At 38.1% G+C, this 22,722-nt stretch overlaps 1 protein-coding gene across 3 annotated transcripts in view; it reads right to left on the bottom strand.

Moving 5' to 3' along the window:
• Positions 1-22,722, bottom strand: part of LOC150086917 (VWFA and cache domain-containing protein 1) — a 464,860-nt gene that overhangs the window by 197,586 nt on the left and 244,552 nt on the right. For all 3 annotated transcript variants that reach the window (XM_090372820.1, XM_090372822.1, XM_090372821.1), the window contains exon 15: positions 19,112-19,280. In XM_090372820.1, the coding sequence (XP_090228946.1) occupies positions 19,112-19,280 (169 nt within the window). The remainder of the gene's footprint in view (positions 1-19,111; positions 19,281-22,722) is intronic.

The raw sequence follows: 22,722 nt of genomic DNA, 5'->3' as shown, positions 1-22,722 counted from the left end.
GGCAAATTAAAAGCTTTAGCATTTAGTATTATCATCTTTGAATTTTAATGCTGCTAATTTTGAAAAACTGAAAAATTTTAGCATTTAGCATCATAACTTTTTTTTATGCTAACTCAACTAAAAAAGTGCTAAATTTAGCATTGAAAGACAGCTGCTTGTAATACAAACATTTTACTGGCTATTTTTTAATATGGTCTATTTCCCTGTCAAGAAATTGTGAACCCTTCCATAGGTGCCATTTAAGGCAAAAATATTGCAGGGGGAGAAAATGCTCCCCATGCACCCACCCAGGTACGCTACTGCTTGTGCAGTATGTCAACTCCACTATCACTTTGAGTTCTTTGACTTCCTCTCTGTGAAACTTGACTTTCTCCAGTCCAACTTTCCTAATGGTGAGTTAAGTTTCCTAGGTGATTTTAATGTTCACACTCCAGCTAGCTTCCATTTTCTAGTCTCACTAGGTTGAGAAGCCGAGGCTTTTGCAATTACTAATGACTAAGCACAGATTGTTCATTTACCTACCAGAATATCAGACAATAGTAACCACACAGTCAACACATGTGATCTTTTTCTAAAAAACAACCCTTTTAAGTACACAGTTGACATGAGTGGTGCTCTAGGCACCTCAGATCACAAATTGGTGATGGTCCTTTCTGTCATGGCATTCTCAACCTTGTGTTGTTTGGCATTATAAGAATGCAAAATGGGATGATCTGCTAGATTTCTTTTCTTCTTTTACTTGTCGGAATACTGTTTCAAATCTTCTGATGTCAACATTCACTCAGATTGTGTCATTGAAATTATTCTTGTAGGGATAGAATCTTCTATTCCACACTCCACTTTAAAATCTCATCCTTTATCTAAATCTTGGTTTTCAATAAATGTGCAAAGGCTGTTCAAGAGGAGAATGTTGCATAATTGGCTTGTTTCCAAATCTTCAGTTTCATTTTATAACTATACCAAAGCTCACAACAATTTTAAAGCAGTTATTAATCAGTCCAAACTAGATTTTGAACAGGCTAAGGGTGGAAAACTTGCTTCTTGTGCAAATGGAAGCTGAGCATTCTAGTTTCCTGCCAAAGCTATCGGCAGCAGCTTTGACCCATCTCTGTTCACACCTCTGTTAAAACCAAATGATTCTATTACCACTTCAGCCAAGGATAAAGCTGACCTGTTAGTATCCAATGTTTTTTCCAACTCTTTTATTAATAATCTTGGTAAACCGCCTCCCACCATTCCCAGTACACTCCATTCAATGCCTCCTGTTGTCTTCAGTCAAAAGAATGTTAGAAGGACTTTGAAGAATGTTGATGCTAAGAAAGCTCCATGTCCTAATAGTATTTCTCTACTTGTTCTCAAAACCTGTGTACCTGAACTTACTCATGTTCTGTGTCACCTTTTTTTTTTTTTTTTTTTTTCAATTTCTTATTCCAAAGGTGCTTTCCCTTATGCTTGGAAATTTGCTCATATATATAGCCAGTCCCTAAAAAGGGCGACAAATCCTTTCCATCCAATATCCTCCCATTGTACTTACTTCTACTCTTTCTAAAGTAATGGAGAAATCACTAACTACCAACCATTAAACTATCTAGAAACCTTCCTTCTGATCAATGGTTGCCAGTATGGATTCTATCAGTGTTGATCAACAGGTGATATATTGGCTTATGCTGACAATGAAAAAAGTTTGGTGAAACTCAAGCAATTGCTCTTGATATTTCAAAGGCTTTTTATCATATTTGGCATAAAGGTCTTCTAAATAAGCTTCGATCTTATGGTTTGCCAACTATTTTTGTAATTGGGCATCCAGTTTTATCTCTAGCCACTCATTGCAGGTGATGATAGATGGTTCCTCTGTCCTCTCACTATTTCGCCAGCCCAGGTGTTTCCCAAGGTTCAGTTCTTTCCCCCACTTTTTTCCAGTTGTATATCAATGACCTTTTTGCAATGATCCAAAATCCTATCCATGGTTTTGCTAATGATAGCACACTGCATTCCACCTTCCAGTTTGAAAAACCTTCCCCAGCTCAAACAGCTTCAACTTCTCGAATACTCACTTCCAGTTCCTAAAATGCCAATCTCCTGGTAATTCTCCAGCGGGGCAATGATAACTTAGTTGATTTCAACTAAGTTATCATTGCCCCGCTGGAGAATACAAAGTGAGTATTACTTTCTCTTGGCATAAGCACATCACAAATATTGCTTCCTCTGCATCTAAAAAACTGTTTTCTTTTTTGCCCTTGGCATTACTTTTCTTCCAAGCAGCTGTTCACTGTACAAATTGCAAATCCACACTACCAAGGAATATTGTTTCCATATCTGGAGTGGCACCTTCAACACCACTCTCAGGCTTCTAGATTCCATTCAAAAAAGAATGGCAGTTAGGTTAATTAATGACCCATCTCTCCACTCTTTATCTCACAGATTTTCTGTTTCTGCTGCATGCCTTTTCTATAGATACTAATATGGGCACTGTTCTTCTGAATTGGCTTCTATTATCTCTGCTCTCTCTCTCTCTCTCTCTTCCAAACCGGTCCAAACACGTGCCGCAACCAGTTGTCATCCTTTTACTCTCCAACCTTTTTTCTTCCTCATTTATTCCTTCAACTTCTGTTTTTTGGAACAACCTCCTTTCATACATATTTCCTGAAAATTACAATCTACAGAAATTCAAATCTAATGTCAACAAGTATCTTCTTTCATCTTCTCAATCTTTAACCCATACAGAGTACTAATACTCTCTCATGCCTGGAGTTTTCATTAAAACACACACACACACACACACACACACACACACACACACACACACACACACACACACACACATCAAATAACACTAATTAAAAAGAACAAAAAGACTAACTAATTAGCATGTTGAACACTGCAAATGCCAAACCAGATGACTACTTGGAGTTCTTGCAGTCCAGAATAACAATTATAAACAGTTAAAAATTTAAAACATTTTAGCCTAAGAACAACTTCTCTTAATGTTTCTTATTTGTGGTCATAGTCCATATTGCCAACCCGGCTAGACAGGTGGGTAAAGTGCCTGCCTGGCAACCCAAAGGTTGACGGTTCAAATTCCGCCTTGGCCTTGGATATTACGATGGTGCTGTACTCTCTGGTTGGACCTGACGGCCACTATACACGAAGGAAGCAGGGGGGGGAACTGGTTCCTTCGTGTATTGCTCACATCATACAATTAAAAAAAAAAACAGTTCATATTCCGTACTATGACCAGAAATAAGAAAGGAAAAGTGGTACAAACACAATTCACAATTTTATTTGCATCTTCACCAAATGTTACACACAACATCACAAAAATATTCACAAACAACCTCAGGGACTGAGGTGCTGCATATTCACCTCAATGTGAGGGATGCATGCATGTGTGTACATGAAAATCTTTAAGGAAACAAGTGCCACTAGAGATGAAACTGATCTAACTGAAGAAACTAGAGGGCAAGGTATAGTAACCCAGATCAATGACCGAGGTGCAATCACTAAACAATATCAGGTATTATATGATTTTCATCATTTGAGGCATTACCAGTTTGGTTACAGGAGGTTTCAAGTAGCAACACAAAACAAAGTTCTGGATTTCCCTGTATATTTCATCATGTAGTGTGAGGTCCAAACCTAATGGTAAATGGATTTTGGAAGATTTCTGTTCAGCTAGTAAATAATTTCAATACAGACCACATCTGGAAGAAGTCCAGAGTAGTGAGCTATACATGAGGGTGCAATGCTAAGACCATCTATTGTCAAAGAGATGTAGTACTAGTAGTGGCATGTGATGCAAGAAAGCAAGTGTATGAGCTTATGCAGCATCAGCCAAAAAAAAAAAAAAAAAAATCACACCATTCCCTCCAAATGCCTGTCCAGTTCCTCCTTAAATTTATTTAACCTATCAACTTCCACGACAGATGGAAGTTTGTTCCAGCAATTAACCACCCACTGGCTAAAGGCAAATTTCCGCACATCTATTCTAGATCTGTCTTTTCTTAATTTGAATTTATGCCCTCATAGGTTTGTAACCTGAACAAGTGGAAGGATCCCATCAGAATTCAGCGTGCTCAACCCATTCAAGGCCTTATACACCTCAATCAGATCAACGCGCAGGTGCCTAGTCTCCAGCCACTGCAATTTGCAGAACTTAAGCCTCTCTTGGTAAAAGGATCCCTTCATTCCCCTCACCAATCTTGTTGCCCTTCTCTGCACACACTCAAGCAAATCTACATCCTTCCTAAAATGAGGCCCTCCAGACCTGTACGCAGTACTCAAGGCATAGCCTGACCACTGCCTTATACAGAGAGACAATCACCTCCTTTTCCCTGCTAGCAAAATTCCTATATATCATTGACAAATCCCTAAACATTGATGTTTAGTGATGTGTGTTTAGTTTAGTGATGAGCAAAAAATATTCTGTTGAGGATCTCTGAAGTTTGTTGTATACATTCTTCCCATGATGAAAATAAATACTCAAACTGAAGGTCTAAAAGAACGATGGAGCTGATATTCACATCTCACTTATTAGTAACATGTGGAAAATTTCAGCATTTAGAGAACTTCATTGTTTTGCAACAGCCAAAATAATCTGCTTCCTCATACTGGTGAGAATGCTAGTAATCATAAGAATTTCTCCAATGTGTAAGGTAAAAAACATTGTAAAATTTAATATACTGTGAAACAACATAAACAAGGGTCAAGGTGTACTGTACACAACTCAAAAGAAATTATCAAGCATCTGTGGTAACATTAATAAAACAAAGTGTTTGATGGTTATCAAAATTTGTAACAATATTAATTATATTATTGCTAAAAAAATGATCAAAAAACTAAAACATAGCAGTGTACCCACAAGACTTGTAAAATTCCGTACAGACTACTATTCAGGATTCCATGGCTTGATGACTACCTACCCAACTGTCACTGAATGAGGTATACTATTGTATAACAAAAAGAGGTAGGAGAATATGTTAGGTATGGGTCAACTTTATCATTATTGTCTATCAGAGTCAATCATGTGTTACACTAGAGTAACTTGCAAATATGTATATTTGGTCACACCTGGCCATTATATACATCTTACAGCCAGATAAATATTGTACTCATATTGAAATGTTCCTGCCTAGTTTTAAAGCAACAATATTTTATCTAATTTTTAACTAATTAATTTTAACCCTTGAACCATACTTTTACTTTACATATTTTCCTTTATTCTCATTAAAATACAAATATGGAAGTGCATTAGAGATTATTGGTTTAAAATGTTATTTATTAATAATTTAATACTAATTATAATGCAGTGAAAGAAAGTAACCAATATACAAGATAAAAAAAAAGAGCAGGGTGAGCCTTGGGGAACTATAAGCATTAGTGGAGAAGTTAGAAAGCAGAGCATCATCTATCATCAATTGCAGTGAGCATTCAGAGAGAAAGCTGTATACAAAATTTCAAAATCTTTAGCAAGCCATAAAATGGGAGCGTGTTTAGAAGATCTTCATGACAAACATGATCAAAGCCTTAGAAACGTCAAGAGCAACTGTTTGAGTTTCAGAAAATTCTTCCCCTGATCCACCAGAAAATAACATATGCCAACATATTACTAGTGATGGAATCCATGCTGTCAATTAATGATCAAATGGAAGGTTTCAAGATAGTTTAGCAGTTAATAGATTTCTCCATTACTTTAGAGAGAGTATAAGTTGTTGTTGTTATTTGGTTTTTAGGAGCATTAGCAACTAAGACCATATTGCTCCGGGGATATGCGGTGGTCATTCCCTGACCTTTCCGCATCCTCCGTATTTGGTTGTCACGGGCTCGGACCCCGGTCTAATCAAGAAGCATGTGCTATACACTGCTGCTCCTGCCCACCTGGCTACGGAGGTGCCAAGAGTAGAAGTAAATGCAATGGGATGATAATTGGATGGAAAGGATTTGTCACCCTTTTTAGGAATAGGTTAGATATCAACAAATTTCCAAGCAGAAGGAGAAGCACCAGTGTATTAACAAAGTGTAAAAAGGCCACACAGAACAGGAGTACACATTTTGAGAACAAGGGAAGAAATTCCATCAGGATCTGCTTTCTTGGCAACAAGAATGCTCAGAATTCTACTAACAACTTCCTGTAAGAATACTATGGGAGGCACTGAGTGGAGTGTACTGGGTATGACAAGAGGTGGTTTACCAAGATCACTGATAAAAAAGTTAAAAGTAAATTAGAATGCTAGTAAGTTGACTTTGCCTTTAGCTGAGGATTCAATAAAGGCAACAGATTATAACAGAGGTGGAAGTATTGATGGAAAGAAGTGTCAGCCAACAGATTTGACAAGGGACCAAAATTATAAACTACCAATTGGAAAGACTCAAATTTTCTATTCTTAGCCTGTTCAAAATCAAGTTTGAACTGATTAATAACTGGTCTACATTGTTGCAAGCTTTAGTGTAGGCAGAAAATGAAGTTGGAGATTTGTATATAAGCCAATTGCAATCTTCTATGTTTTTATCTTAAACAGTCTTAGCACATTTATTGGAAAACCAATGTTTAAACGAATAACAAGGTTTTAGAGTGGAATGTGGAACAAAGGATTTCATCCCTACAAGAATAATTTCACCGATGTAATCTGAGCAAAAATTTGGATTAGAAGATTTAAAACAGCAAACCAACCAAGGAAAAGAACAGAAATCATACAGATCATCCCATTTCATTCCTATAATGCCAAACAATAAGAGGCTGGATAGTCATAACAGAGAGGCACCACTTAATCGGAACACATCGACAAGCTGTAATTTGAAGTTCTCAGAGTATCACTAACATGATTGTGTACTGTGAAGGTTGTTGGTGAGAAAAGATCAAAAGTGTTAAGTTAAATTAACAAGCTGTGTGAGGTCATTAGTAATGGCAAAATGTTTGTTTGTTTATGGGCTTTACGGCACAAGGGCAGTAATCGCATAAGTCTTGGATCTCAAACAGATGGGTCTGTGCAACTACAAAACTGAAAGGCGCCTCTGTAGCCAGGTGGGCAGGAGCAGCAGTGCATAGCACACGCTTCTTGATTAGACAGGGGTTCGAGCCCGTGCCCACCAAATACGGAGGATGCAGAAAGGTCAGGGAATGACCACCGCATATCCCCGTAGCAATATGGCCTTAGTTACTAATGCTCCTAAAAACCAAATAACAACAACAAAACTGAAGCCATTTGGGGTTAGTTAAGTTAACTGCAGCCATTATCAACCCACTGCAGGATGGAAGCCTCCTCAACAATTCATGCTCAGGGAAATGGACCATAATCTGCCACACTGGTTCGGTGTGGGTTGGTAGATCGACTGTATTTAGTAGTCAGGGGCTTGAACCCCGGTCTACTCAAAGAGCGTGTGCTACTGCACTCCCGCTCCTGACCACTCAGCTACGGAGGCCTGTGAACATTAAAATCGCCAAGAAAAGTTACCACACTATTAGGAAAGTTATATTGGGGAAAATCAACATTCAAGAGGAAATCTCCGACTTCCTTTCCTTTCCTTGAATGTGGACTTTCCTCAAATTCATCTGTTGCCTCTAATCTGAGATAGAGGCAACAGATGGATCTGATAGAATGGGACAGTGATTTTAAGCCAGAGCAGATTACAATTACAAAATCTGACAAGGAACCATACAGCAAATAGTAATGACAACTGATAATTGAGACTGTCAGAAAACGTAAGTGGGGCTAGGCATATCGTAGGTAGACATGGATATCACTGAGATAGGAACTAAGACCACATATACAGTATTTGTGAAACGAATGAGGAAGTTTCTGCAACATTTAGAATTTTCATAGATGTGTTGCATTAGTATGGCTACTCATACTGACAGTAAATAAAATAACATTGCATGAATTAATGAAATTTTTGGATATGGTGTACGCACACACACACACACACATCAAAAATATACCCCGCTCCATGACATAGCCTGGACTACTTGGAGTGACTCCAGTCACTAGTTGGAAGTGTAGAAGCAGCAAGATTATACACTAGTTGATCCAGATGCCTGTTAGAGAGTTACTAGTAAGTTTGGTTGTGTGAACTATGTAGTGACCACACTGTTTTAGATGGTGTTCCTTCAAAATGTAAGGAATACTGGTTCTTGCTACATGATGCACTTCATAACATCAAAACTTCTCTTATACTACATAACAGAAGAGATGGGGGATTGCTGAAGCCTTGCTCTGGAGACTAAACATGGTTTCAAGCCTTCAATAAGAAAAGTGATGGTGTTTCACTGGATGATGAAAGTCATATACCACCTAGTATTGCCTGGTGAAACAGAGAAGTGGCAGAGTTCTGTGCGATGTGGATGCCACACCTCGACCCCTGCTTATATCGCTTCACACCTGGTTGGTCACCTGCAGTACACTTGATGTAGTGTTTCATGCTTTGTACAGAGGGGTATACCCAGGGTTACTAACAGTTTCACAAACAGGAAGGTTAAACCAGAGGATTTTGTTGTTGTTTCACCAAAATTCATTCCACTTGACTCAAAAATGGGACCTCAGCAAGCACTTTAAGACTTCTAGTCAGTAAGCAAAAAACACTGAAATTTATTAAGTTTAATTTATGAATCTTATTTCATGTTCAAGCTCTATGCATTTCTTCTGGCTAGTAATTTACTACTAACAGAGCTGCCCCCAGTTGTCTAGTCAAAAAAGTGAGGCTCAAGAAGGGAGAAAGTAAAATGACTCAATTGAGGAATGGAGCAGAGTATAGTATCAGATGCAGAGTGGAAACGGTTTTGGTGGGATTGAAAGGGAAGGGGGAACACAACACTATAGGTGATCCCACATTGGGAAGTTACTAGTGTCAACAATTTATTGTTTATCCATAGCCAGTGCACATTCTGGCACAAAAATCTTCCAATCCCACGTTATCAATGGAAAGATGAGAATAAACAATGACTGACTTTCTCAGTGTGGAATAGATGAAATGTGATTTATAATTTAGGAGGTGCAAAAATCGAGTGGATCCCATGGTTGAAGACTGTACACCATCGGCAAAATATGCTCCCACTGAAGAGGTCAACAGTGATTCCACTTGCCAGGACATCAAAACCCACCAGGTAGATTCCACAGCGAAGGCAGTATTCCCTATAGCAGTGGTTTTCAACCGGGGTGCTGCAACAACATTCTTAGGGTACCATGTAATTTGGGTTTAAGTTACTTAAATTTATCATTATTTTTTTAAAATTTGTATATCTATTTCATTATAAAAAGGTGTATGGTATCCATTGTACTGTATCTTTTTAATTTTGTGCTGATCTATAATTGATCTTTATGTAGTACCTCTATATAAAGAATAAAATTATTATATAGGTATATATATTAAAAGGTCGAAAACCACTGTTAGGTATTTCTTTTGGCCCAGGGGATGCCGTGAAAAAATTACTGGGACACTAAGGGGGCCGTGAACCGAGAAAGTTTGGGAACCTCTGCCCTATGGGATGACAAATCCAACATCAGCATCAGAATCCCATGATGCAGGAAAGTTCTGCATCACCAGCAGTCCCACACTGGATGTAATCCAACCATGTCTGCAAATTCCATGTTGTCAGATTCGTAAGTAAGCAAAAATCCCACACTGAGAAGGGAGGCCTCAGTGTCAACATTAATGTGATTGTGTCACAGGTGTTGGAGAGCAGTGTGTCAGTGATGGTGGTGCAACTGCCATCAGCAGAGTGTATCATTGATAGGTGCTCATTTTGGAATGTTTATCGATGTACTTCTGTATAGATGAATTTATATGTAATCTGGATTGTTTCACAACCTGGTTAGTGGTGTTGAGATATGGAATTTGAATTCTGCTTACCCATGTAGGCTAAATAGGATTGAGATTCGATCTTTGTGAGTTTGTTCTTCAATATGGGAGGGGGGGTTGAAGAGATCTGATATCCTAACAAGACACCTTCTGCAGCAATGGTGCAGAAGGGTGGGTTGTAAAAGAGGTCCAGACTCTGCTGGCTGGTGAGGTTGGCATCATTTGCCTTGAAACACATTTTACTAGACGATCACAAATGTGTTCTCGATTTATGTTGATGGATTGATGTTCTCGATTTATGTTGATGGATTGATGTTCTTGTCCAGGAGGGAGGATATCTGATGACTGAGTGCATAGTCATACATGTATTGGAATATAATGGGCAGACTTACAGAATGTGCTGCTAGTCTTCAGTCTGGCCACAACAGCTAAAGGAGGTGGAGGGGGAAGTTCTTCCAGACCTAAGGAGTGGGGCTTTTGCCTTGTGGTTTACATACTTCAATTGCAGTATGAATCACATAGTGTCTGCAACTGTCAGGTTTTCATACTGTTATTGCTCTTGCCATATACTGGCAAGTTCTCACACCCTACATTTTTCAACTTTTACATTGCTAGTTAGGTCCACAGTTATTCCATACAACTAACAGGTCTGCTGTTTTCTTATACAGTATGCAAGTCCCACAAAGGCTATTTTGAGGTCCTTTCCAAATGACTTCCAGTGGATCTGAAGTGTCAGGCTGGATACAGTTCTGAAGGATAGTTCACTGAGTAGATTTCTCCAGACACTGTTATCCACTGTTTTGAACAAGCCATTGTTCAAAACAGGGATAGCAGAATAGCATAAGATAAAATTGTACAATTCCTTGCAGGATCTTTTGTAATGTGAACTGCATGTTTCTTAATTTTGTCTTTCAGCTGTACAGTGTGTTGTGGAGAAAATGACATGTTATGTCAGAAGATAATGCCTAGATGGTGCCGTTTCTCTCCCCTGAAGTGCAAATTTAATGGTGCGCTCATTGAGCTTAATAGTTGGGTGCTCATCATATTTAAGCTTCCCTTTATGCAACATTACTTTTGTCTTGATGTGGGAGACCTACTGCCTAAAGTGAGCCAATGGGTGTTTCTGCCCACTGGGTCAGTTCAGATAGAATGTGATTGGCCCTTGTTTCTAGTGCCCTTCTGGTAGGAACCTCCACCAGAAGAAGGTCATCCACAAAGGTGGATGGCCTTGTATATGTCATAGTATGCCTTCTGGACCCATTTATCAAAAATAGGTTCCAGCAGAAGGCCCCAAGGACCCAGCCTCACAGGCTGCCCATGGTGAGTGATTTGGTATTCACTTCCAACTATAACCATCCTATCCATAAAGTAGTTGTGGTCTAATTGGTAAAGGTATGTTAGGCAGTTCATATGTTTAAACTGAAGTTTAAAGTGTAGACAACAAGACACTTGAGAACTTTTATCACTGGGTGCAGGGAGATGGGCCTATATCATTTCAAACAGTCAAATGTTTGTGTCCTCTGATGAGCAGCTTCAGCTCTGCCATTTTCCTAGACCACGGAAAAATTCCATAATCAGGCAGGTATTATATAGCAAGGTCTTGGATTTAGTCTCCAAAGGCAATAATCATCTCTCCTTTAATAAGATCATGGAGATTTCTTTTTACTAATTTTCTTGATTGTTGCCTCCAGTTCCTTACATGTAAAGGGTGGTTCAATGGTGGTTCAGTAGTAGTAGTAGTGGCATGTGATGCAAGAAAGCAAATGTATGAGCTTATGCAGCATCAGCCAAAAAAAAAAAAAAAAAATCACACCATTCCCTCCAAATGCCTGTCCAGTTCCTCCTTAAATTTATTCAACCTATCAACCTCCACAACGATAAATGGAAGTTTGTTCCAGCAATTAACCACTCGCTGGCTAAAGGCAAATTTCCGCACATCTATTCTACATCTGTCTTTTCTTAATTTGAATTTATGCCCCCTTAGGTTCGTAATCTGAAAAAGTGGAAGGATCCCATCAGAATTCAGCGTGCTCAACCCATTCAAGGCCTTATATACCTCAATCAGATCACCGCGCAGGTGCCTAGTCTCCAGTCACTGCAATTTGCAGAACTTAAGCCTCTCTTGGTAAGAGGATCCCTTCATTCCCCTCACCAATCTTGTTGCGCTTCTCTGTACACACTCAAGTAAATTTACGTCCTTCCTAAAATGAGGCCTCCAGACCTGTACGCAGTACTCAAGGCGTGGCCTGACCATTGCCTTATACAGATGGATAATCACCTCCTTTTCCCTGCTAGCAAAATTCCAATATATCATTGACAAAACCCCATGACCTGCCCTGGCAGCCTGTCTGCATTGCTCAGAAAACTTCATATCTGCCTGCACAATTACTCCCAGGTCTTTTTCATTTTCTACCACCTTAAGTGTAGTACCACACAGTTGGTACGTTTCTCTGGGGTTACTTCTACCCATATGCAGTACTTTGCATTTGTCAAGGTTAAACTTCAGTTGCCACTTCTTAGCCCATCTGCCCAAATTATCTAGATCCTGTTGAAGTAGCACACTGTCATTAACAACCCTGCCAATCTTTGTATCATCTGCAAACTTCGACATTAAGCCTGATATACCTTCATCAATATCATTGATAAATATACAAAACAACAGTGGACCTAACACCGAACCCTGTGGGACTCCACTAATAACATTAGTCCAAGAAGAGCAGCACCCATTGATTACCACCCTCTGTCTTCTCCCACTTAACCATCCTTTTATCCATTGTAGCAACTTACCCTTAATACCATTCTGCTCCAATTTGTACAATAGTCTTCCATGCGCAGTGTCAAAAGCTTTCCTGAAATCCAAATATACGATATCAAAATTATTTTTTGCATCCAGTTCCTTTGTAACCACATCATAATATCCTATCAAATTTGTCAGACAAGACTTTCCCTTAACAAACCCATGCTGTGTCTGAATTATTGCTGCAGTCTTGTCTAGATGATCCTGCAATGCATCTTTAACCAGTGACTCCATTATTTTACCTGGAACAGAAGTTAAACTAACTGGCCTGTAATTACTCGTGTCACCCTTCGATCCCCCTTTGTGAATTGGGGATACATTTGCACATCTCCAGTCCGTGGGAATCCCCCGAGTCCAAGGATGCTCTCATAATTATGGCTAAGGGTTTGCTTAGTTGCTTTGCCGCCTCCTTTAATATAACTGGATAGATCCCACCCACCCCAGGTGCTTTTCTTACGTTTAACTTCAACAATTCACTTTGCTCTCAGTTATTACAAGATCATTAAGCACCCTGCTACAATTTGATAACCTTCTGCCATTTTCAAACCTTAATAATTCCTCACGTGTGAATATAGATGCAAAATACTCATTCAGTTTGTTTGCTATCTGAGCAGGATCATCAACAGTCGAACCATCGATGTCAAGTGGACCAATCAGATTCATCCCCTTCCTTTTAGAGTTTATATAAGTAAAGAAATCCTTGCTGTTTTTCTTAGCATCTTTTGCCAAGGATTTCTCGTAATCTGCCTTCGCCTGCCGAACCTCCTTTGTGACCTGATTACAGATTAACTTATATCTGCCATAGGCTTGGTACAGTAATGTACCAATCCTCCTTAACAGCCAGTTATGCATGGAATGGTGTACCATTTCAGTGTTCAGTGGAATGATGGAGTCTAGGATGTTTTTGATTTACATCTGGCAGGAAATTGTATGTGCCCTCACTGGTCAATTGTTCGTTGAAATATCTCTCCCAGGGTGAACTTAAGAGCATGCCAGGTTATAAATCATGCCTGAAAGGTTGGTTTAGAGTTAACAGTGTGAACTAGTTTGCATCATGAGTCTTTAACACTTGGCACTGTTAATGAGCTATGTATATCTGTTTCATAAAGTGCAGTACTGCTCCTTTAGGTATGCAAGTTCTTGTTGGTCACCTTCTGTGTTTGTGTGCCATCTCTGAAAGGCCTTCCCACATGCCTAACCTGACATCAATTAGTCTGGTGTCCACGAGAACACCAAGCTGTTGCATCTGACCTTTCTCTTAACTCTTCTCAGGTTTTGTAAACAATGTCATGGAGGCAGCCTTTCCTTCTGTATTTTGTCCATTTTGCATCACATGTGCTGTTGCACATTATTTTCTTCACAGATATTTTTTTGCCATTCCTCTAGCTTGATCTTTAGGCTTACATTTTGTAGGTATAGATTAATGAGAACACACTCCATTTGGGAGCATGACTTGAGTTCTGCATCATTTTGCCAACCCATAAACTCTTCTAGTTCCATGCACAGAGCATGCACCTGATCTGCAGGTGGATGGGGGTTCCCCTAGGAAAATTGTCTGTCGTGGTGATTTTTTTGATTTGGTAGTTGTTGGCGCATCGGCTTCTGTGGCCATATTGCACCTCCAAAGGTTTTTGCAGTACAGTGATCCAAGCCCGAGGCGGGAATCGAACCCGCGACCTTTGGGTTGCCGGGCAGGTACTTTACCCACTCGGCTAGCCCGGTCGGCCGTCTGTCGTGGTGATGACACTGTTTGGCTAATCTGATATTTCGTATTCTGATTCAGATGCTGAAACCTGTTCAGCCGGTTTGGTAAATCTTTACTGGTTCTATGCTTGCCATGAAATAGTAGGTCAGTTGGTGCTATTATACAGACTGGATTGTTGAAAGTTTTCAACAATGAGTGGGTCTGTTTCATCACTGGAGCAAAGTAATAGTAATAGAGGCATGTGATGCAAGAAAGCAAGTGTATATGAGCTTATGTAGCATCAGCCAAAAATAAAAAATAAAAAAATAAAAAATTCACACAACCATTCCCTCTAAATGTTTGTCCAGTTCGTCCTTGAATTTATTTAAGCTATCATCTTCCACAATGACAGATGGAAGTTTATTCCAGCAATTAACCACCCGCTGGCTAAAGGCAAATTTCCACACATCTGTCTTTTCTTAATTTGAATTTATGCCCCCTTAGGCTTGTAATCTGAGCAAGTGGAAGAATCCCAACAGAATTCAGTGTGCTCAATCCATTCAAGGCCTTATACACCTCAATCAGATTACCTCGAAGCTGCCTAGTCTCCAGCATCTGCAATTTGCAGAACTTAAGCCTCTCTTGGTAAGAGGATCCCTTTATTTCCCTCACCATGTAGAATAGATGTGCGGAAATTTGCCTTTAGCCAGCGGGTGGTTAATTGCTGGAACAAACTTCCATCTGTCGTTGTGGAAGTTGATGGGTTAAATAAATTTAAATAGGAACTGGACAAACATTTAGAGGGAATGGTTTTGTAAATGGTTTTTTTTTTTTTTTTTTGGCTGATGCCGCATAAGCTCATACACTTGCTTTCTTGCATCACATGCCACTGCAATTACTAATCTTGTTGCACTTTCTCTGTACACACTCAAGCAAACCTACATCCTTCCTAAAATGAGGCCTCCATACCTGTACACAGTACAGGTATGGAGGCCTCCTTTTCCCTGCTAGCAAAATTCCTGTATATCATTGACAAAACCCAATGACCTGCTCTTGCAGCCTGTCTGCATTGCTCAGAAAACTTCATATCTGACAGCACAATTACTCCCAGGTCTTTTTCATTTTCTACTACCCTAAGTGTAGTACCACACACAAAGTGAAGGGACATCCAGAGAGTAGAATGAGTTCTCAACAGTTCAGATCTGCTTACTCAGTCCTGGAAAGTGGCAAACCATCAGGATGATATGGAACTAGCTGTTAAACATAGGTGTCAAGATCCAGGTATTTTGGGTGTAAATGTAAAGAAAAGCACTCTTTGAGGGCTTAGGGGGTGCATCCAGTAATGGTTTAAATTTGCTCTCTATGAAGTAACACGTGCTGATGGGAGAAGAGAAAATCCATGTCTTTAAAGCCATTATAGAAAAGTTAGTGATAGATGAAGGAAAAACAACATGGCTGACAACAAAAGGGATAAGAACTAAAGGGATCTGTGTCGTCATAATATTCCATAATTGACATAATATATCAATTATTAAAAAAAAACATTAGCAGGTACCCCATAGAAAAATTATATTGGGAAGAGAGAGTCTGCTCACAGTCATCAAGTCCAGAATTTCACTATGGCAGACTGCAAAATTTGTCAGTTGTCTCTTAGTATGACATTTCCTATGGAGATACTAGCACAGATCTATAGTAAAAAGCATCAACTGATCATTGAGATCTTGGCCATCCCTGGATTAAAAGACAAAATTTGATTCATAAATACTTCTTGATATCCATTTCAAGATGACAACTATTCCTCTGACAGTCTAGTTAATCTGAATATATTTACAAGATAGTGAGAGCACTAAAACACAGTTTTAGAAGCAAATGTACATGCATAGTATCTTATGTAGAATGGATGCAGAATACTAATTCCACTCTGCCTTGGTACACTATGATGAATACAGATATCTGCAAAAAGTCAGAAATATATTTAATATGATGTTTTGCAGTGTGTGTGTGTGTGTTGTTTCTGGTCACTTTGCCACCAGGAAGGTGATTACCTGGAAAGCCTGCCCAGTGCTTCTCTATACCATGAGGAGGTTGGTCACAACTAAGCGTGAATTGCCATGGACCCTAACTATCCAATATTGAATGCCCAAGTGATTTTGGGATCATTAAAAAATAATAATAAAATTAATTTAATTAAATAAATTAATTAAAAATAAAGGGTAAAAAATTTAAAAATCCCGTATCCACTCGAGCATTTCGTACCCAGGCAGAACCTCAAAAACACAAAATAAAAAAGCCAGTAAAAGAAAAGAAAAAAAAAAGAAGAAATCCATTGGCAGAGTGCAAGACCAGTGGATGGCAATTCCATGCCCAGGAACCTTGAACTGGACAAGAGCAAATCCTGCCTCAAGCACAAGGCCAGGAGGAGGATTGCAAGAAGAGTAAAAGAGAAAAAAGAGAATAGTTTGGTGGATTAATGTCAGTGTTCATCTGTGGACTAGGGGTGGGGTGGTGAAGGGCTGATCCATGAGAAGATTGTAGGTGTATCAAAATATCAACAGTGGCCAGTAGGTGGTTGTCTAGATGCATTCACTTTTTGATGAAAAAAAAAAAAAAAAACAAAGCTATAGTAGCAAAGTCCTGAAAGAAGTAAAAAGTTCCCCTTGGAGCTCAGCAGAGTTTCTGCCTGACCAGGATCACATGAAGGAAAAAGGTGTGTCATAGGTAGCCATAAATCTGCATACAGGTGACACAAGCAAATGTACATACAAGCTACATGCAGTACAAAATATATGAATCAGATTTATAGGCAAAAGCATTCACATACTGTGAGCTCTTTGCTTTGCTTCTCTAGTGGTGAGGCATAATTTCGGTTAAATTTAAATTAGAACTATAGCACTAGACATTAATACTAATACCACAATACCAGATAAAGTAAAAACAATAATGCTCATGTATTTCCCTACAAAGCCATTAGACTTTATAAATGTTATAGACTTTATAAGAGCACAGATATACTATTAATTATAATACTGGATGCATTACATAAAAGAATATTAAAGAGTATACTGTGGTGACATCAATAAAATGAACATAATAGCAGCAAAATTCTCTGATGCTTTCATTATCAGTTTTATGTTAACTCCATGCCCAAGTAAGAAAAAATTACCTACTTAATCAGATAAATGCAAATTGACTCATATGCAAGTTTGAAACAAAAAGATATAAAAAAATCAATAAATGAATCTTATTTAGCAGAGATCTAAAATCATGCCCAAACAGGACAGTCAGTCCTCGTATAACACGCGTTTACACTACCCGAATTCGAATATATGCAATTTATAAATAGGGGAACCATATCGTATAAAACACGAACCGAATTTGCTTATGCACAATTCGCCTTTGTGTTTACAATAAATGGCAGTCGAACGCAGAATCACCCCAACTGAACGCAACACGATAGGAATGAAGAGAAGATTCTGAAAATGTATTTGTGTTTTTTATATCAGTGAAGGGGAAACACATTTCACCATAATAATGTAAAAACCCACACAATTCCAGCTATCAGTATTATCGCAAATGCAATTAGATCAAGTTTACTACCAGTTTATAACCGATTCCATTAGCAGAAACGCAACTGGAAATTGTTTTTATTGTTTTATGGTAGTAACCTCCAGAAATGTGCTTTAGTAAAATGTGAGCTTTACGGTGATGTTTATTCAGTTGCTACACGTGCGCAGCTTTGTTTATATGTATCAAGCATGCCTCCACATTTTGTAATTGTGCTTTATTCCCTAAAAATGAGTAAAATACTTAAAAGGTGTGAAAAGGAGGCATCCTGGTGAAGACACTACAGATTCAGAGAGAAAAAGAAAAGCAATATTGATAGACAGAGGTGGACTGGGTCAAAAATTCTTACCCGGGAAAATTTTTAGCGGCTTCATACTAGCATTTATGGCCAAAATCACACCGGCCTCCATCGCCATTCTGGTCTCCGGCCCAACGGGGTTTCCCAGTAAGGCTTATGGCCAGTCCACCTCTGTTGATAGGAAAAATATGAAATTGTGAAACACTTTGAGCGAAATGAAAGACCATGTGATATTGCACATGCTACAGGCCTAAATGAGACAATGCCGAGAATTAGAAAGAATGCAGAAAAAATAAAAATGTTCATAGCACAACTCAAAGTGTAACAAAATCCATTAGATCAAGATACAAAGAACTGAAAGAGATGGGACGGCTGTCATCTGTTTGGATAGAAGATCAAACAAAGAACAAGCTTGCTCACAATAGAAGCAAAATCATTAGCAATGTTTTATTACGTAATAGTCAAAATAAAATACGTAAATATTTTATTACGATTATTTATTGTTTGGTAATGTTTTGGTTACAAATGTGTGTTCAATCTTGGGTGGTCGGCACCTAACCCCATTTTTCCCATAGGGCCTGTTGTTTATATTGCACGATTTTGCATTGCACGAGCGTTTCCAGGAATGCAACTATCGTGCTATACGAGGACTGACTCTATCTAGCATGCACACCTTGAAATAAAAAATGTGGTGCCTCATTATGTTTTTTACTGTCCCCTAATGACATCAATAATAACATGGATAGTCTAGTTATGGGACAGTGGCCTATAGAAGGAATAACCATTATTAGTGATGCCTATTCCTGCTGTAATAAGTATCTGCAGAGTTATAAGTTATTTTAAAATAAAAAAATAAAAATTTAATTCTGAATGATAAAATTTTCAGTAAAAAGCTTTTCAATAAAATCCCACTGATAAAATTTAATAAAAATACCCTTTTTTTTTTAATAAAAAAATTTTTTTAATTGAAGTTTATTACCTAATGTGGAGAGCTGCTTCATATGACGGCACATACTGTGAGGAGAGAGAAGATCAAGTCTGTGGTATACAAAACTCGCTTCTAGGGGAAGTGGTGAAGCTTTCAGTACTTTTTGCTCTTTAACAGGTTCCACTGACACCACACAAATGGTATATGGTGTGTCTTCCACCTAGAACAATTAAAATAAAACATTGTCTTCAGTTTAGCTTTGTTTTTTCTAAATCATATAGCAATACATTATACAAATCCCAAGAACTAGGGATTTGTATGTGGTTGGTTGTTTGAAGATTTCCTAGTGCAGTAGCTACTTATGACTACAGTGTTCCAGTACACATAACTTACAAGTGCATGTTCACAGGCTAATTCCAACTGAACTAAGTTGTTGTTTGCTGATGCCATTCTGAACCCACTTTAAGATTCTGTTTTCGGGCCTGATGAGATGAGACTTTTATTCCAGACATCAACTGGAACAAATGGATAAATGCATGCGTCCCAATCAATTTCATCTCACAGACATGAAAACAGAATCCCAAAATCGGTTCAGAAACAGTCAAGAAAACATGGATGTTAAAATTGCGAAAAGGGCCAACTAAAATTGGAAGGTGATACAACTGACAATAATGGACAGGTTATTGTCAGTTGTATCGGTTCAGAAAAGTCAAGAAAACATGGATGTTAAAATTGCGAAAAGGGCCAACTAAAATTGGAAGGTGATATACAACTGACAATAACGGATAGGTTAGTGCCACTGCATCGTATTTGTACTTAGTGAACTACGTACAAATATGATGCAATGGCATTAATCTGTTTGTCTGATAGTGAAACTTCCCCGTAAAATTGCCTTAAATTGACAATGACTTAACAGTATAGCCAAAGCTACTAAAGGCCAACCAAATATTTGGGCATTCTCTACTGGAAATGTGTAATGGAAAAATATATAACAATTTACAGAAAGAAAGCCAGATGAAACCATATTACCTTGTATGATGAGGATTAAGATGTATAATTTATCCAGTAGGTGCAGAATACTACAAACTGCTGGTGCAAAGTAAAGGTCATAAGTTAAAATTATATTAGACGAACAAGTTAGCGCAAAGCATCATTTTAGCTCACAATAAATCGCCAAAGTAGGTGAAATGGCATTATTTTTGTTACATCTCATATTGTGAATGCCTTCAGGAGTTGCCTGGTATTGCACTGCCTCGAATAAGCAATGCTTCACCAGTAGAGAAAACTAATCTTACTTATTCTCAGTGGATACTACTACCACCCACATGGCACCATTTCTAAGCTTGTTGGTCTTTCATTGGTGGGTGGTTAGATACAATGAGTGACAACCCAGTTATGCAGTTTAACTCCATAATATGAGAGATGCCAGACAATGTGCAACAGAAAAGTACTAAAAAAGGGTTTAGGGCTGAAAGCTTCAACTGACAACAATCTGGGGTTTTTGGCACTAAACCTTCCTTAGTTAAAATTATATTTTAAATATTTAACCTACAACGTTTGCTATTTTTTTTAAAATCCCACACACAAAGTCTATGGAATTTATATACAGAGTGATTCATACGTCCTTTCTCATAACTAGTTGTTCTAAATTGATGTTTTGATGTTTTTTTTGTTTCAGGCTTGGAATGAGTGACTAACCAATATGTACCAACAGTATATGCTCCTTCCTATACAGATGTGCACACAGAGATAGATGAAAGAGCAGTCATTTTCAAACTTTACTATAAAGAGAAGAACTGAATTCAGTTTTTCTTTTCTCCAACTGGTCACACATTTTGACATGGCATTGCTATTAAAATTCCAAGAATGACTTAGAACATTTTTTATATTCATGCTTCCTTGTGCACTTGTCAGTTTCTTCACTAATGCCTGTAATACTTTTTAATTTTGTAACTCTGAAAAGAGATCACTTGACATTTTTTTACCACTTCTATCATCATCTCCAAACAGACTTGTCAAATATTGCCACTATTCTACCAGTCAAGTGATACATTTAACCAAATGTATCACTTGACTGGTAGAATAGTGGCCAAATACAGCCAATATGTACATGCATGCTTTGATTGAAATTGTTTAAATCTATCTTTCCTCTCAGTACTTCTATCTAGATAGCAGGAAATATTGACCAAATATTCATCCATTTTCACAGCAAGGCATGCAGCTCCCTTTTCAGGGCACAAATTAATAAGGTAACAAGGCCAGCCTATTACCACCTAGTGCTTAATCTCCTCTTTGAAAACCTACCATTATGAACACAAAGTGCAAGACAGTTTTTTGAAGGAATCCCAGAAGTTTTCTGGTTGTCAGAAGAAGAAGGTGCCCAATGTTGTATCCTGTAGTCACCTTCCAATGCTGGCACTGAGAGCAATCTGCTTTCAATTTGATGCTCCCCATCACAAAAGGTCACCATAATTGGATATAACTACCATGGAAAATACCATACTTTTCAGCACCCCAGGGGCTCACATCTAGTGAGTATGGGCTTGGCACACCCAGGGTCCTGAGCTGGGTATCATCATTCTTCTCTTTCTTGGTGATTCCTTTCTACCCCCCCCCCCTCTCTCTCTCTCTCTCTCTCTCTCTCTCTCTCAAGGTTACTTGGGAATTTTTTTGGCTGGTGTAGCATAAGCCTCAGGCTTCCTTGCACCATACAGCTAATAATAATCATCATCATCATCATCACTACCCTTTCATTCTCTGTCCATGCAATTTTACTAACAATACCTATTGTATTTGTTCTTTCACAATTATTTATTTATTTTTTTTTTTGCTATTTCACTATCACTATGAAATATATTTCTGAAGAGCATGCCTGTACAAGTGGCACAACTGAGAGGAACGTGTCAAATAAACATTTGGCATGTATGATATCATTGCCAAAAAAAAAAAACACAATGAAAGCTACACCTACTTTTGCATTTCTTTCTATGCATTGCTTCTTTGTTTGTAAATGTTTGATAACATTAAATTTTTTTATCTATTAATTGCTTGATACTGAAAAAAAGCTTCATGAAAAAAAAATATATAAATAAATAAATATCAGTTTATTTATAAGAGAAAGGTACATGGTACTTCAAATCTTATATGCCTCGGACATCACAAGACTTGAAGGAGCTTACATTATAGAAATAAAACACTATTACAATAATTTATATATGACTGAGTCATACGCTGAAAAATCAAATTAGAAAGGCATCAATACTAAATAACATTTAATATAAAACAAAAGAGACAAACTGCATCCAATTAACAAAGAAAATTGTATAGGAGGGAGGTGCAGTTATATAACTAAGGTGGTACACATTAGAAGCCACATAAGGGAGTTAGGAACCATGCAAAATAAACTCAATTAATTCCTTTCTATAGGCAGATACACACAGCAAAGAGAGATAAATCTGAAATTTATTAATTAACACTGGGGAGGGAGCAGGAAACATTGTCTATAAACAATTTTCTAGAAGGGATATTAGTGACCAGAGATATGGACACAGTAATGCTTTAAGATACAGCTTAGAGAAGGAAATTGAAGGTTTCACAATAATTAATTTTATCAATCAAGGGAAAATTTAAATTCAATGTCATATGAATCTTAGATATTATGC

This window comes from Mastigoproctus giganteus, chromosome 4 (genome assembly GCF_048544385.1).
Source record: "Mastigoproctus giganteus isolate SK-2022 chromosome 4, ASM4854438v1, whole genome shotgun sequence".
NCBI classification, from domain to species: Eukaryota; Metazoa; Arthropoda; class Arachnida; order Uropygi; family Thelyphonidae; genus Mastigoproctus; species Mastigoproctus giganteus.
Note: the sequence above shows the minus strand (reverse complement) of the source record. Positions and strands in the feature narration are given on the sequence as shown.